The sequence below is a fragment of the Notolepis coatsorum genome (assembly GCF_963971535.1).
Source record: "Notolepis coatsorum genome assembly, chromosome: 13".
NCBI lineage: Eukaryota > Metazoa > Chordata > Actinopteri > Aulopiformes > Paralepididae > Notolepis > Notolepis coatsorum.
Window position 1 is genome coordinate 123,598,488 of NC_140177.1, and position 17,490 is coordinate 123,615,977.

The window sequence follows — 17,490 nt, forward strand, 5'->3', positions numbered from 1 at the left end:
TAGATTTGAGCCTCTCTTAGATTTTTTGTTGAGTTACTTGTCTTGTATTTGTCTGGACTGTCTCAATGAGATTGTTACCTGTATGAACCAATGATCTAGAGGTTTTTAAATCATTGCTCAAAACACACCTCTTTTCCCTGGTCATTGACCAGAGTTAGCCTGCCACTTGCATATGACGTCCGCTGTTACTCTGGACTTTTTATCCAATTTTCTTGTCTCTTTTATATTGCACTTTGCCCTTGCTTTCTTAAATGTACTGTACAATACCTTTTTCTGTAATTTTAGTGTATTTCTTATTACATTGTATGTGTTTTTATCATGTGAAGCACTTTGGTTTGGCTTTTAGTCATTTGTAAATGTGCTATACAAATAAAACTGACTTGACATGAATAAAGGTTTGAAATTAAATGAATTTCCCTTTAAGTAAATCCTGAAAACGTGCCGTCTCTCTTCGCAGCGAGGAAATGAACACCCTCTCCAGACAGGCCTCCTCCAGGAGACTAAACTCCGTGAGCACGGACCCCCGAGTGCAGGTACAGACACAGCGAGCGCCTCTGTCTCTCCTCCAGAGAACAATAGGAGTAAGGCGGCAGCAGCTTGGCCGGGGGGGGGGGCGCCCCACCCACCCACCCTACAGTAGCCTAGCCGTGATGGAGCCTCAGCTGCTCAGGTCTATTGTGGGGCGGGTTTGCCGGGGGATTAGGGGGGCCGGCTGTATCTTCAAACAAACACGCATGACATTCCACAGATGCATGAACATGCGTGTATGAATACTGTGGTTTTTATTTAATTTTTTTAATTTTAAATTTTTTTTAATCTTTTTTCCCCCTCCCTTTTTCCGATTCTTCTCCCATCCCACTGTTAGTCGTTATGCTAATTCCCAACCCCCTTCCTGGTTATTGCGCACCCCCCCCTACTGTTGGTCCGAGAGGCCGGAGACTGTCGCATGCTTTCCTCCGACGCATGTGCAGCCAGCCGGCAGCCAGCCTGGCAGTGCAGATTCTCACTGGGAGAGTGTAACATGTGGAAGGTTGCACTACCTCTCTCCAGATCCTACCCTCGCTGTGCAGGTGCCCCGACCGAACTGTAGGGGTCACTGTCCACAACGCCCAGGACCCACCTACGGCTTCCCTCCCCCTAACTCAGCCAAACGAGTTAGTATAGCGATCAGCCCAAGCCAAGGCAATGCTGACTCTCCGGGAGTCGAGACCGCAGCCTCTTGCATTGGTGACGAGCACAATCTCCGCTACGCCACCTGACCGCTTTAATTCATTCTTAATAACCCAGTTCCGTCTAATACCCCGTTGTGACGCACTTTTTCTCCCGATTCCCTCTCTAGGCGGAAGACTACGCGCTGCTCAGAGTCGACAGCAGGATGAAGAACAGCAGCGTTTCTCTCGTGAGTTTCAGTCGACTCGTTACTGTGAATAGAAAGTCTTAAAAGAACACGCCAACATTTTGGGAAATTAGCTTACCGTCTTCTCCAGAGAGAGACGAGAAGATAGTAACTATGGGATTTTACAGCCCCTCTGCCCCGCAAGTCAGTTTTTGTTGAATGTCCTCCAGAATTTTAAAAACCGAATGAATCACAAAAGGAAATTACAATTGCTTTAAAGGGTCACTTCACCAACTGATTTATTTTGCACATTTTCCAAAATTCTAAACGGTTTTGCACACATTAACCTATTTTAGCTCTTTATTTAGCTATTTTTTAGCCCCACATATTATGTCAGTCTTTGTTTTTAACACGTACTAAATAATTGTATGTTATGTATTAACTGTTTTTAAATGGCTGTTGATGCTGTGATGGACACCTGAATCTCCCCTCTGGGATAAATAAAGGTTTTCAATCAATCAATGTGCAAAACAAATCAGCATGGTTGTTGTGAAGGGCCAGATTAAACTGAGAATATATATTTATCGCTTGATATACTTTGTATATTATTTATATATATACACGGAATATCCCTTTACCTGCGTTCAGACCAGAGTAATATTCGCTCTCCTATTGGACAGCGCCCCCAGGCGCCAGCGCGCAAGCCCCCAACGGCAAGTTCAAAGACAACTGCAGGCATGTCAGAACATGCCCAGAGTCAGCGTAGTAATACGAGACAAGGACTGAGGTTGGGACTAGATATTCACTTAAGTATATATATTGGCGCAGGTGTAAACAGCAGTAGTTCGTTCATTGTTCATCAGTCGTCTAAGTAGCTGTTTCATCAAGTTCGGTGATACAGTGAAGTGAGCAACCTTGCGTCTAAATAGAGCATTGAGAACCGCGTGCGAATAGAATGGTAAAAGTGTCAGAGTTTAATGAAGTAACGTTGAGTTCGACTTAATCTAATGTGAAGTAAATAGTCGATCATTTATTGTATATCGTGCGGCCACAGTTATTTCGTGTGTAGCATTACCCATCGGTTCGTCGTGTCTTTAGCTAGTGCACTTAACCAGGCTGTGTGGCCTAAATACGTCGCCCACACCCGAGGAGTCCTAGGCGGAGAACCGTTGGACATGTACACAGGAGAATCGGCGTCGGCGATTGCAGAACCATTCCTGGTTGGATTATATTGATTTGGGACGTGACCACCGGAGAAGAGTATCGTTGATTTCCACTGTCGTTTGGGATTCAACCTCGTGAGGATTACAACTCGGGCCTGCCTCTTGGAAGGGGCTGGCTAGCTGTCATCAATGCTGTCGAGCATTTTGGATTACAATTATTGCTTTTGCTGCTGATCAAGGGAGTTTACAAGAACCGACTCCTGTACCTGGAGTCTCTTTATTCCTCATTGAATCAGACGGAGTACCCGAACATTCCTCTACCCTCCAGGCCTTACACCCCGGAGGGAATCCATTGTCTCCAGTTGGTACCGGTGTTGCCCTATATAATTGCTACTATACAACAGGTGGCGTCAGCTTAGACCCATCGTAGTATTCCTGCTATTCTTAGTGACTTATGCTCTTGACTGACTTTACGTATATTCTTCGCCATACAAGCGCAACCCTAATTCTCATTCTGTAACCTAACGTTGCCTAATAATAATAAATTACCCTCCAATAGTATTTCTGTGTCAATGCCGTGTTCTTGTGAGTGTTCACCATCTATATTTGATGTACTGTCTGGCCAGTAATTAAAGTACATAACTAGCAGTGGTTTAATCTATCACAATCTTTAATACAGTCAGGGTTTTGTAACCCCTCAGTTACAATGGTCTTGTGTGCCCCCTTTTTAATTTACATAATTATTTAGTATTGCATTCCAAAGACAAGTGATTGGTTACTACTATCATGTGACCCTTGTGGACCCCCCCCCCCCTACTCTGCCCCTAGGATCCACCCGTCTACAAAGGCAGCCAGTCCACCCTTTGTGGGAAATGGGGGCCTCCGGGAGAGGTGGACGAGCTGGGGCGTCCCGTCATCTACCAGTCCGCCTGGCACGACGGCAGGGAGAGCGCGAGGGCGTCCGAGATGGACGGGGAGCGGGAGGAGCGCAGGAGGAGGGTGGAGTCGTACCTGAAGAGCAGCAACATGTCTCTGGTACTTGACGGCTTTAATCCAGAGATTATTCTGTGAATATACATTTAGTCATTTAGCTGAACGCTTTTATCCAAAGCGACTTACAAGTTCTGTACGACAAGTTGGCAGGAAGGGTACAACTCTTTCAGCTGAGTAACAATGATCAAACAGTGGTGAAACGGGTGCTGCAGTGTTGATAGACATTTTTGTGATGCACTAAACAGGTTTCCTTCAAAGCTTACCGATTTGTGCTTCCTCTGAAATGTTCCAAGTTAGAACTGAACGTGACTCGTCGGTGCCACTAAATGAGGGCAAGTGACTAATATTAATACTAGTTGTTAGATTAGTTAGTAGTTATTACTACTAGCTATATAGAAGGAGCATTGCAATCGAAGCGGTGCTCTTCTTCTCGATTCATCAGTTAATAATAATAATTAATTACATTTATATAGTGCTTTTCTAGACACTCGAAGCGCTCCCCACAATGTAGGGTGGAAATGGCCTCCTGGTAGCACCCAACCTTGGGCTACGCAGGCTCAATGGCTGCCATACACTGGCACCAGGCACACATCACACTACACAATGGCTGAACGGCTCAGGAGACTGGGATTGATATCTGCCAATTAAGGGGGTTGGGATGATTAGGTGGCCTTGATGACAGAGACCTGATTGGGAATTTGGCCAGGAACGTCAGGGAACCCCTGACTCTTTACGATAGGTTTCCTGGGTTCTTTAACGACCGAGATTCAGTCAATAACTCAGTTTAGCGTCTCATCCGAAGGACTGCAGTTGTTAGTGTAAGGGTCTTGGGCAACTAAAGGCTTTATTCAGGGTTTCTTTAGCTAGAAAATGTCTCATCTCTGGACTCTGGCATCACGATACTATTCTGTTTTGGTCCTCATGTGCCAGAAATGAAGAGGCCCTTCTGAGTTATTGCAGAGGACAATAATGCGGGAAACAGAATTATAATCAGTTACACTCAGTCCATTATTTAGACAGCCCTACTTCTTTAGTCCTAGACAGCCCTACTTCAAAGTAATATGGTCTATTTCCCTTGTAATTGATGGATCAAAACATCTTAAACCCGTCTCTCTCCTTCCACCAGGACTCGGGTCTGCCCTCCTCTCTGGTTCCTCCGAAGCTCCAGCGGGACGACGGCGTCGGGGCCCTGGACCCGGACCCAGGGGGCCTCAGGGAAGGGGGCGCAGAGGAGTGGGGTCCCGCCCCGACGGTAGAGGAGGCAGACGAGTACGACGGGGACGGCGGCACCTACCAGATCTCCGAGGCCCTCACCAACCACTTCTGCTACAGCAATGGCCTCCTCCGGCCCAAAGCCCACTCCAACGCCATCCTGCTGCACCCCAGAGGGCAGATCATCTAGACGAGCTCTCCGCCGTGCAGCCTGGCACCTGGCGCTTTAACCCTTTCACTACCGCAATGCCAAATGGTTAACCCTTGCACTGTGACAATACAGAAGGTTAACCCTTTCACTGCCACACGACAAAAGGGTTAACCCTTTACTATCACACTACAGATGGTTAACAGTCTGTAGTGTGATAGTAAAGGGTTAACCTTCTGTGGTAGTGGAAGGGTTTAAGAACCCTGTGAAGCCAGAGAGCCTGTTTTTCCCTCATAATAACTTGTGCACGTTTGGATTGCTTAAGACTTGGCAGGCTGCAGACCTCCAGTGACACCTCCTCCTGTAGCCCACACACTGAAGCATCGGGGGACAATATTACTGTTGGGAGATTATTTACTGTTGGCACTAACACACTAATATGTAGACTGTTTCTGGTGCCCTGATGTAGTAGTAGTTGGACAGCACTGCACCGTGTTGGGAATCAACATTGCGAAAGACCTCGCGAATCCCGTCCATTACAAAGCGCCACGATCTAGGGACCATAATGTGGCATAAATCGAGCTCGGTTGTGAGCGTCAACGAAGCTCTCGTGTCGACCTCTGTCGGAGCCCGGGAGAGGTTCTGTGTGAGCTGTGTGGCCTGGCTTGAGCACAGCGATGGTTAAGAGGCGTGTTATGTGGGTGACTGTTTGTGTGTCAGAGCACCAGTGTGGCTGTGTATGAGAGATGGGGTCATTGCCTGTTACTACTACCACCAACAACAAAAGGTCACTACTACTACCAACAAAAGGCCACACGTGCCTTTTTATATATAAGGAACTCAATTTGTAAGTGAGCTGATGGACCTTTTTGGATACAAGCTCCTGTCCTCCTTCTTATTGCCCTGTTTTAGTGTTTTGTCTGTGTGAACTTCTTTGCTCAGCAATGAGCAATGGGAAAACCACTGTTCCCTTAGTCGAGTGATTGGACATGACTGTAACACTGAACCATAAATGAACTTTCTTTTCTCTGCAGAGCTTGAAATTGAATGACCAACCAAATCCGGCAGATTTGGGCCGTAACTGTTTTTACGTCTCGTCAGTTCAGCTAGTAAACCTGTGTGTTGTACACCATCTTTCTTTTTCTAAAAACTACTTTGGCTGCTAAAAATAATGAACTGGCTTAGGAAATTCTGAATCCACAAACTGCTGTGGCTGGTAATTTACTTTCCTACCCTTACTTTCTGTATTGTTGTTGTAACATGATCATGTGTGCTTATAGGTGTGCACTATAGCCATTGATACATGTGTATGATGTGTTATGATTATTTCCTGTTTTTCCTATACAACTGAAAGGCAAGATAGAACCGGTGACCTTTAACCTCGTGAAGCCACACCTCTGGGTTGAAATCCTCATCTAAAAAGGTCTCGTTAAGGACCGGGGGACACTGTGGGGCGTCGTCAAGTCAGACCAGTCATTTCATAACTTTATTTATTCTCTCAAGAAGGCATTGAAGTTTGCCTCATTTACAGTGCTGTCGAGATTACAGGCATATTAAAAATAAATATAAGGACAAGAAAAGATCAGTTTAGATAATTAGACATAGGACAAACACAGATGGAAAAATAAAGATGAAAATTAGAAACGGTTACAGATGGAGACATTTGTAATCATGCAAACTGGACAGGAGTAGAAAACACAAAATGGCCGTGCTAGGAGCCATGTTCAAACTGCATTTTAACTGCTGTCGACTGCTCTCACTAGCAGTTATACCACCTGAATTTCCTCAGACCTATTGGGAAGAGGTGTGGCCTGCGAGATTAGTTAACACGTTTATTCATAAAAGTATATATGGCATTCTTTATTTAAAAATGTTACTAATCTCTTGATAAATAGTAACACAGATGAGCCTGCGCATCAGGGGGACAATGATGATAGAAAATTATTGAAAACAATGATATACTTTATTGAAACATCAAGACACAGATCATTATTTGACTTAATAAATCACATATTATATAAATATAACAGCCTTTTTACATCTAATTTGTTTTTTTGGGGGGGAAAGGAAATAAAGAGGGATTTTTGCTTTGTAAATATTTGACAACGACGAAAGTTGTTATTGAATCACTTTTGTATCAAACATAATAACCAGACTAAGAGCATTAGGGTGTGAAGATGGAATAAACTAACAGCATTAGAGTGTGAAGATGGAATAAACCAGACTAACAGCATTAGAGTCTGAAGATGGAATAAACTAACAGCATTAGAGTGTGAAGATGGAATAAACCAGACTAACAGCATTAGAGTGTGAAGATGGAATAAACCAGACCAACAGCATTAGAGTGTGAAGATGGAATAAATTAACAGCATTAGAGTGTGAAGATGGAATAAACTAACAGCATTATGGTGTGAAGATGGAATAAACTAACAGCATTAGAGTGTGAAGATGGAATAAACCAGACTAACAGCATTAGAGTGTGAAGATGGAATAAACTAACAGCATTAGAGTGTGAAGATGGAATAAACCAGACTAACAGCATTAGAGTGTGAAGATGGAATAAATTAACAGCATTAGAGTGTGAAGATGGAATAAACTAACAGCATTAGGGTGTGAAGATGGAATAAACTAACAGCATTAGAGTGTGAAGATGGAATAAACTAACAGCATTAGAGTGTGAACAGCATTAGGGTGTGAAGATGGAATAAACTAACAGCATTAGAGTGTGAAGATGGAATAAACTAACAGCATTAGAGTGTGAAGATGGAATAAACCAGACTAACAGCATTAGAGTGTGAAGATGGAATAAACCAGACTAACAGCAGTAGAGTGTGAAGATGGAATAAACCAGACTAACAGCATTAGAGTCTGAAGATGGAATAAACCAGACTAACAGCATTAGAGTGTGAAGATGGAATAAACCAGACTAACAGCATTAGAGTGTGAAGATGGAATAAACCAGACCAACAGCATTAGAGTGTGAAGATGGAATAAACCAGACTAACAGCATTAGAGTGTGAAGATGGAATAAACCAGACTAACAGCAGTAGAGTGCGAAGATGGAATAAACCAGACTAACAGCATTAGTGTGAAGATGGAATAAACTAACAGCAGTAGAGTGTGAAGATGGAATAAACCAGACTAACAGCATTAGTGTGAAGATGAAATAAACCAGACTAACAGCATTAGTGTGAAGATGGAATAAACTAACAGCAGTAGAGTGTGAAGATGGAATAAACTAACAGCATTAGAGTGTGAAGATGGAATAAACCAGACTAACAGCAGTAGAGTGTGGAGATGGAATAAACCAGACTAACAGCATTAGAGTGTGAAGATGGAATAAACCAGACTAACATCATTAGAGTGTGAAGATGGAATAAACCAGACTAACAGCATTAGAGTGTGAAGATGGAATAAACTAACAGCATTAGAGTGTGAAGATGGAATAAACCAGACTAACAGCAGTAGAGTGTGAAGATGGAATAAACAAGACTAACAGCAGTAGTGTAATGACTAACGGGCAGACCGGTTGTCATGTCTCCTTGAAGAATTCCATGGGACAAAAAGGCTGAGAACCACAGATTAAAGCACCAGAAGAGGACAGCACAGTTAAAGGAACACGCCAACATTTTGGGAAATTAGCTTACCGTCTTCTCCAGAGAGGGACAAGAAGATAGATACCAGCTGCACGTTAGCCTAGCTTAGCACAATGAATGGAAGCGGACAGTGCCGGTTAGCCTAGGCATTGTCCAACTAACACCTCTGCCGAAGGCTAACCGACACTGTCCGCTTCCATTCATTGTGCTAAGCTAGGCTAACGTGCAGCCAGATAGCTTTCTACTGAACGCACAGAGGAAACTGGTATCTATCTTCTTGTATCTCTCTGGAGAAGACGATAAGCTAATTTCCCCAAAATGTTGGCGTGATCCTTTAAGAGCAGTAGCATAACAAACAGCGTCATTCTTACAAAGTCAAAGTCAGCTTTATTGTCACCTCTCGGAATGTGCAAGACATACAGAGACATGAAATTACGTTTCCCCCTTCCCACGGTGTATACCCATGTATATATATATAATATCCATATAGGCAGCATTGTGACAATATAGGCTACAGTAACAGTACATAGTTTCTAGACTAGATCTCCTTATATTTCTGATGCACATTGACTCATGCTGAGCCCTAGTTTTTTTTTTTGTTGTTTATTTAAAGCTGTGGTTCCCAAAGTGGGGTCTGGGGGGCCCACAGGGGGTCATTGAGGAGGCTACATTGGTTCCCCAGCAGAATAGGTAATGGTAGTTCACAGTTATTTCATTCAATGGCAGTTAGCACATTGTAAGAATGTATAAGAATGTTTTTTTATTATATATATATATTATTACATGTTGGGATGCACAGAAACCGTGGATGAAAGATTTGATAGGATTCTAAAACTATAAATAACCGAGTAGAATTAACTGCTGGTATTCCCCAGATTTCTGACGCGATCCACAAATGTGGGAAGAGTCCCTCCATCCTGTCCCCACCTATAGTCAACCGTTATGTGCCAGGTCACAATTATGAGGCAACAAAACGGACTAATGTCCCCTAATGATTGTCAATCAAACTTAGGGTATGGAAGATATGGCTGCTAAAGATGTTTGACGTAGCATCCCCCTTTTGGGCCAATCAATCTGTATAATTTAGTAAATGCTGATTGTGTCTGATATATTGTATATGGTGAAGGTCAAACAGACTACGAAGCACCCCCCCCCCTAGGGCTGGGCGATATAACGATAACGATAAATATCGCGATATATTTTAATAATCAATATCGAATATTGAAATAAAAAAAAAATCGATTTTTTTTTTTTTTTTTCATGCAACAGGGCAGTTTTAAAACCAGAGACAGTGGACAGACTTGTCTTTCTTGCCTGCAACTTAACACTTTGGTTGCCTAAGGTTAAATTAATGATATACCATAGATTGCCAGCGCTATTTGTCTATGGAGAAAGTCCCCTTCTTTGCAGGGCTATAACTTTTTAAATTCTATTGCTACATTGCCATTATTAGGGCCCATTCAAAGTCCTATATGTATTGTTCATTGTGTAGCAACGTTAAACTTTTTCATTCACATATTCATAGTAAAGTATGGTCTAATGTATAAGTATGTTTTCATCTCTTTCTGCAGCTTTCTCCAGAACGTGATATATAGCCCCAAATGCATTATATTGATGATGAAATACAGTTTGATGGCAATCAGCGTGATATAAAAAATTCCAACTAGACGTACTTCTAGAAGTTACTACACGTCATCTGATGTTGACCGGATGGGCGAGGGGGCGTTTATAATTCCGTGGGCAGCGTTATACCAATCATCTAATGTGGGTCAAATGTTGATAATATCAGTTATTATCGAAGACGGTAACGTTACACGCTGAAACTCACCCCAGTCTCCGCGCGCCGTTGGGCGATCATCGTCGAGTAGAAATTTTATCATTATGGGATATATTATTACCCGGTCCATCTCCAGCTTGTATAATGGTATATACGTCCAAATCATGTTGTTTATCGAGTTATTGGCAATCGATCGCTATGTAGAGTGACGAGCTAGAGTCACGGGACATGTACCGAGTGGCCGGAAGCAATACGGACGTCTAGCAAAACCTCTAGTGCGCTTCCTGTTAAGCGCTTGCGCCGATCGGCCACCAGATGGCGCTCCTGAACCGCCAGAGAGCTCAGTGGGTCCTGCTGGTGAATCTCAGGCCAGCGGAGGGACATTATGAATCCGATCGCAGATTTTTGAAATATTGATATAAAGACGACGTACAGCGTCCCCAGGCAACTATAGCATGGCCAGCAAAGACGTCTAAAGACGCCCCCTGGCAGTCAAAGTGTTAAAGTAATGGCTTTGCTTGTCCAAATGACAATACTGACCAAATTCAGATTTCTTTTTCTCTTGTCCATTTATTTTGTTTGCTTTCTAATTTAAAATACATTTTGAAACCGTCTGTACACAGTAGGCTATGTGTGCTAGCAGAACTAGACTCCAGTCACGAGTCACGGTGCACATGTGCGGTGGTTTGTCCACCAAAAAAGCGCCAAAAGATCGAAAATAAACTAGCAGAGCCAGAACTGTTCAACTCCTCTGGAGCCACAGCCAGCAGAGAAGCCGGTTTACTTTAGCTTTTAAACCAGCTGCAGCCTGAGAACTGGAGTGTGAGGGGATGTAACACTAAAGATGGCGGCAATGACAAAGAATTGCTGCAAAATAAACATACATCTGTTGTTAAATTTTTTTTTTTTTTTTTTTATATACTTATAACAATTCGATAATTATCGATATCGAGAAATAAAATAAAATTATCATATCGTTATCGCGATATGATTTTTTTCCATATCGCCCAGCCCTACCCCCCCCCCCCTTAGATAATCAATATGTTGCTTATCAGAATTGGACCAGCGGTGTGAGATATCACTCGAGATGGATAAACAAAGACCTTCTTAGGTCAATCAGCGCCTAACACTGTAAATGGCCCAATGCAGTTGCAAGATGCATTATTCCCCCAAATGTTTTTCATAATCGGATTAATAAAAATCTGGTGGAAGAATCTTTACCCGGCGATCTGTGGACTAATGTGTATCTATTTGGGAACCCTTGATATGAAAATGTGCGGGAACCACTGCTTTAAAGTAAAAAATGTGGGGTCCTTATCCAGAATGTAATGTCTTTATTCATAATAGGGAGAGTATTGGGCTATGTCATAGGGGCTGGGTTTCCTAAGTTGGGCAGAGTGGCCCCCATTAGAATGTCGTTATAAACCCCGGTCAGTCTTTGCTGGGCATCCAGCTCCTTGTGCGTCCGCTGGTGCGTGCGCAGGTTACTCCTCTGAGCAAAACACTTCCCGCACAAGCTGCACGTATACGGCTTCTCTCCCGTGTGGATCCGCTGGTGCATTTCCAGATGGCTGACACGATCGAAACTCTTGCCGCAGAACGGGCAGATGAACCACTTCTCCCTCAGGCGAGCGGCCCTCAGGGCTTTCTGCATCTGCGAGTGTTGGTCGTCCAAAGGGTGCTGCTGCTGCGTCGAGTTGTGTCCGTGTTTGGAGAATGAGAAAGTGCCCGAGGGTAGCTTAGACCCGCTGTCGCCCCCCGCGGTGGCGTGTTTCTCTGAGGGCAGTCTGATGGTGACCCTTATCCCCGGAGGGGTCATCTGCTCTCCGGGCTGCCCTGGATGTGCCTGACCTAAACTCCCAGGGAGCCTCTGCCCCCCCCCCCCGCCCGCGCCCCCCGGTCCTCTCATGTTGTCATCCCGCACCAACCTATCGATGTATCCCATTTCGGACGAGTTGCCGTCCAGATTGTCCAGTGCGTTCTGAATGAGCTGCATCTCCTTGTCCAAGTCCTGCACGTACTGCTCCGGCCCCTCGAAACCCTCCGAGTCCTCTGTGGCGTCGCTGTCTCTGACCGAGACGGGCGACCAGTGTCGGACCTGCGCGCCTTCTTCCGCGCCGCCGGCGTCGGATCGACGGTTTGGTTCGGTCGCCTGGTTGTCCGGTCTGTCGCAGGGCAGGTTCTCCGGCGGCGGCTCGATGATCTGCACGTCTTCCTCTTCCTCCTCCACTTTGACGATGAACTCCAGGTCGTCCGGGTGGCAGTCTTCACTGAGCCCGCTCCTCCTCGGCTGCTCACCGCGCCTCTCCTCTGTGGGTGGCGGGGGACTCAGACTCAGCGGCCTGTTGTGTCCAGGGGGGGAGACCTTCTCCCGGGCGCTCTGGTCAGGCGGCATTCTCTGGAGACACTCCATAGAGGAGCCTGAAAGGACAGAGCAAACGTATGTCAAAAACAGTGATGTTTGTTGGAAGTTCCATCATCAATTTGACTTTCCACAGGGGTGAAGGGAGCCGTCACCCTTACAAGAATGTACGTGTTATTCCCCTCTGGCTGACTGGTACATGGTATGGTTTTGTCAATATTCCAATGTACAGTAAATTACCTAGTATGGTTGTCAATATTCCAATGTACAGTTTTGCTTGTACAGTTGTAGTGTTTCAGTGTTACAGTGTTTTCCCCCCCCAACCCCCCCCACCCAACCCCACCCAACCTCCTCCAATGTACAGTTTTTACGTCAAATGTATATACTCCCTTTTCTGGACTCTTTTTGTATCACAATTACAAACAGTACTGTATTTGCAAATCTGGTATATCATAAATGTATAGATGTAGCAGTACTGTCTATCGGTATGTCATGTATGTCATATATGTCCTGATGAATTGAAAATGGGGGACCCTGATGTAAACAAGACGAAAGTCTTTCTCTGGTCTGCATCCCCTTAACAATTGTGTGTATTGAGCTGTACTGTATTATACCCATTCTGCAATCTGTTAATAAAGTTTTCAATCAATCAATCAATCATACACGTTTGATTTCTCAAGCGGGGGACCCAGTTTTAATTTTTGTTTTTGTTTCATCTAACCCTAACTAACCTTACTGTCATGCACTTAATGCACCTAATATACTAACCTACACTGTAGCACTCAACACTTTGATGAAGATTGTTACTCAGCTGATCCATTATTCATAAAGTCCTGCACATAAAAATGTGTAGATATGGTGTACATAAAAACATTGGAAATCATTTTTCGAAGAGTAAAAGCCTACCAGTTTGTATTCAATGTATCTTTAAACCAAGAGAAGGAAAGTATAATTTAAGAGGGTTATGTATTCTTAAAACATGATGTAAAAGGTAAGAACTAATGTAAAAGCTAGATGTGTTTAAATTTTGGGAGTTAAATTATGGAATAGCCTTCTTAGTGACGGGTTGAAGTTGTGTACTTATCAGGGGAGATTTAAAAAAGCCTTAAAGGATCAAATAATTCAGGAGTACAGTTTTGAGTAAAACATCAAACATTTGTTTTTTCTTTCAAAAAATTATATTGCAGCATATTAAGTTTTTCTTTCTTATATTAAAATATATTTAGTTTTTAGTTTTTAAGAATTTGTAAAGGATAGGCAAAGAAATAAACATGTGCTTCAGCCTATTCCTTTTTTCGGTTGTTGATTTTGGATTTTGTGTGTGAGCTTGCCTTGAATATGTACATTTGTGATTTTTTTTCTTTTCTTTTCGGTTGTGTTTGATTTGTCTGTAAACAAGACCGAAAAATAAACTTCATTCATTCATTCATCATAAGAGTTGTACCCTTCCTGCTGACTTGTTGTACACAACTTGTAAGTCGCTTTGGATAAAAGCCTCAGCTAAATGATCTCCTCTCTGGTAAACAATAATACCCTGAAGACTCTAACAGGAGCACTTATTCAAGGGTACTACGACTATGCTTGCACCTCATGGTACCAAAGCACCTCAAAGGCACTAAAAACAAGATGACAAACATCACAAAACTAACTGGTCAGACTACTGCTTGACCTTACTCCTAAAACCCACCTCACCCCTGCCCACTTTGACAACCTAGGATGGCTTAGAGTAGACGACAGAGTACAGCAACTTGCAATGGGCCTGGTCTACAAGATACACTACACCACACAGGTACCCATGTACATGTCGAAATACTTCCCAAATGTCAGTGAATACCACGACCACAACACCAGAGGGAGCTCCACAAATCATGTTTAACCCAGATTCGGGACAAAGGGCTGTACATTGGAGGTGGGGGGGGGGGGGGGGGGGGTTGGGAAGGGGACACACACACATTTAACACTGTACATTGGAATATTGACAAAGCCTTACTTGGTCATTTACTGTACAACTAGGTTAGGACATTTGTAGGGGCCAGTTTCGAATTGCAGTCTCACGTAGGTGTTTTTTGAGAGTGTTTTTGAAGGTGGGTAGTGATTCACATTCCTTTACAGCTTTAGGCAGGGCGTTCCACATTGATGTGGCATAATTGCGAAACGTGTTTAGTCCCTTGTTTGAGCCGAATCTGGGTTTTACATGATTTGTGGAGCTCCCTCTGGTGTTGTGATCGTGGTATTCACTGACCTTTGGGAAGTATTTTGACATGTACATGGGTACCTTGGTCGCGTAGTGTATCTTGTAGACCAGGCCCATTGCAAGTTGCTGTACTCTGTCGTCTACTCTAAGCCATCCTAGGTTGTCAAAGTGGGCAGGGGTGAGGTGGGTTCTAGGAGTCAGGTCAAGTAGTAGTCTGACTAGCTTGTTTTGAGATGTTTGTAATTTGTTTTTTAGTGCCTTTGAGGTGCTTTGGTACCATGAGGTGCAAGCATAGTCGTAGTACCCTTGAATGAGTGCTCCTGCTAGAGTCTTCAGGGTATTCTTGTTTACCAGAGAGGAGATCCGGTACAAGAATCGCGTTCGTTGGTTGACTTTTTTTATTACATTGGATGCCATTTTGTCACAGGAAAGATTAGCCTCTAGGATGGAACCCAGGTAGGTAATTTCATCTTTCCTTGTGATAATATTGTCACCCACTGTAACCGAGAAGCCGTCGGTCTTGCTGAGTTTGTTATTTGAACCGAAGAGAATGGACTCTGTTTTGCCCATGTGTAATGATAGTTTGTTGTCGGCGAGCCATATGCAGATTTTGCCTAGTTCCGAGCTGAGGGCTTTTTCAACCTGTAACTTGTTCTTGTCAGAGACCAGCAGGGCTGAGTCGTCCGCAAACAGGAACAAGTTGCAGTCACAAGCTGACGACATGTCATTTGCATAAATTAGGAATAGTAGCGGTCCTAGTATGCTTCCTTGTGGAACACCACAGCTCACTGTGAGGGGGGGATAGTGTACCGTTTACTTCCACCATCTGTTCCCTCCCCTCCAGGTAGGATTGTATCCAGCTCACTGATAAACTATCAAAACCAATTGCTTTTAGCTTGTCAATCAGAATGGTGTGATTGACAGTGTCGAAGGCCTTTTGTAGGTCCAGCATGACCATGCCGCAGTATTTGCCCGCGTCCACCTCTTGTTTGATGTGGTCGTTCAAGTAGAGAAGGCATGTGTCAGTGGAGTGGGATGTTCTGAAGCCAGATTGGAATTCGTAGATTCGATTTTTTCCCGCGAGGTACTTTTCGATCTGTTCGTATACTATTTTTTCCATGACTTTCGAGATGGATGTAAGGATAGAAACAGGGCGGTAGTTACCCGGGTCTAATTTGCTGCCCTTTTTGTGCAGGGGTGTTACTCTCGCAATTTTGAAGTCCTTGGGGACGTGTCCCTGTTTTATGGAGAGGTTTATTATGTGTGTGATGACTGGGGTGATGGCTGCTGCTGAGTCTCTGAGGAATTTGGAGGGGATGTTGTCATGGCCAGTGGCCTTGTTTGGTTGGAGGGCGCTCAGTTTTTTGAGTACCTCATCTGTAGTTACTATTTCCAGTTTGAAGTCGTCTTTGTGGACGCCTAGGTTCTTGTAGTATGCTACTATGTGTTCTACCCCATACTGCCCTGAGTGGGAGGGTAGTTTGTTTACCAGTGTTGTGGCTATGTTTGTGAAGAAAGTGTTTAAGTAATTGGCTACATCCAGCTTGTCTGTGATGAGCGTGTTGTCCGTCTTTATGTTTATGTTTGAGAACAGTACTGTATACCTGTATGTCATGTATTGTCATGATGTATATCTGTATATGATCGGTATGGCCCCCGTAAATGTCCAAACCCCCTCCTGACTGCATCCCCTTAACAATTGTGTGTATTGAGCCGTACTGTATTGTACCCATTCTGCATAAAGTTTTCAATCAATGACAACATTTAAATGTTACAGTGGTACTGTGTAGGGAGTGCTGATCCGAGGCCAGTTTGACTGAAAAGCATAGACTGCTGCGATCAGTGTTATACAAGTGTAATAAGCGCCCAGGTAGGTTCCATAAACCCAAACTAGTTATTGCAATATACAATAGAGGTAATCAGATATAATTTAATGGGACGAACGAGTCATTCCTATTACTAGAAGAAGTGAACCTTACCATCAACAGTGGGTGGCAGAGCTCTCTGCTGCTGCTCTGCCTTGGAGGACGAGGGGGAAGGAGAGGTCTCTTGTGCTTTGGACAGGAACGTCAGTCGTTCATTTTCCATAAACATCAGCTTTCTTTTCAGAGCATCAATTTCGCTCTCTCTCCGGCGAACCTCGATCTGCACGCAGGCGAAGCCATCGTCCCACAGTTTACTTATTTCTACAACTGCAGCTTTGGCTAGCATGTCCATGATGGAGCTCAGCTTGTTTTGAAAAGCGACACAGCTGGCCATATTTTCCTGGATAAGCATTTCTGCTGCTAGCTGTCAAATAATATACTGCGATTCGCCGTTAAGTTAATAAAACATTTCCCACGACGACAAATGACAAAAAACAAGCAATCCTGCACGAAACGTTAACATTCTCGCCGATACTTCCTGACGAACAATGGAGACAGGATATTAAGCCTGTGGTCACGTGACTCGGGGGGTACGGTGTTCACCGTGTGACATATTTCAAAAACATCAACGGCTTCACCAAAGAAATCGCGGATACACCTTTTGTATCATTTTATTGATGACCATTTTATCAAGATTCCATCACCATTAATGAAAAAAAAAATGTATTAATCACTCAAAAAGTATTCTATTATAACTACGGCATTATCACAAAAACAATTTAACACTACAAAATGTATGGGAACAAGTAATTGGACAATTTGCATAACGTACACACATACATAA

The 17,490-nt window shown here is 43.7% G+C and overlaps 2 protein-coding genes across 2 annotated transcripts in view; one reads left to right on the plus strand and one right to left on the minus strand.

Annotated features, from left to right (window-relative positions):
- Window positions 1-8,426, plus strand: part of nectin4b (nectin cell adhesion molecule 4b) — a 57,630-nt gene extending 49,204 nt beyond the window's left edge. The window contains exons 8-11 of the mRNA XM_084327003.1: window positions 458-533; window positions 1,340-1,399; window positions 3,328-3,534; window positions 4,619-8,426. Coding sequence (XP_084183129.1) covers window positions 458-533; window positions 1,340-1,399; window positions 3,328-3,534; window positions 4,619-4,894 — 619 coding nt within the window. The 3' untranslated portion in view covers window positions 4,895-8,426. The remainder of the gene's footprint in view (window positions 1-457; window positions 534-1,339; window positions 1,400-3,327; window positions 3,535-4,618) is intronic.
- Window positions 8,427-11,585: 3,159 nt separating this feature from the next.
- LOC311239484 (uncharacterized protein) lies at window positions 11,586-17,184 on the minus strand (the record flags this gene model as incomplete). Its single annotated transcript, XM_084327790.1, has 2 exons — window positions 16,761-17,184; window positions 11,586-12,646 (listed from the first exon to the last, which is right to left on the minus strand). The coding sequence occupies exons 1-2, from the start codon at window positions 17,056-17,058 to the stop codon at window positions 11,586-11,588; spliced, it is 1,359 nt and encodes a 452-aa protein (XP_084183916.1). The 5' UTR covers window positions 17,059-17,184.
- Between the last annotated feature and the right edge of the window lie 306 nt (window positions 17,185-17,490).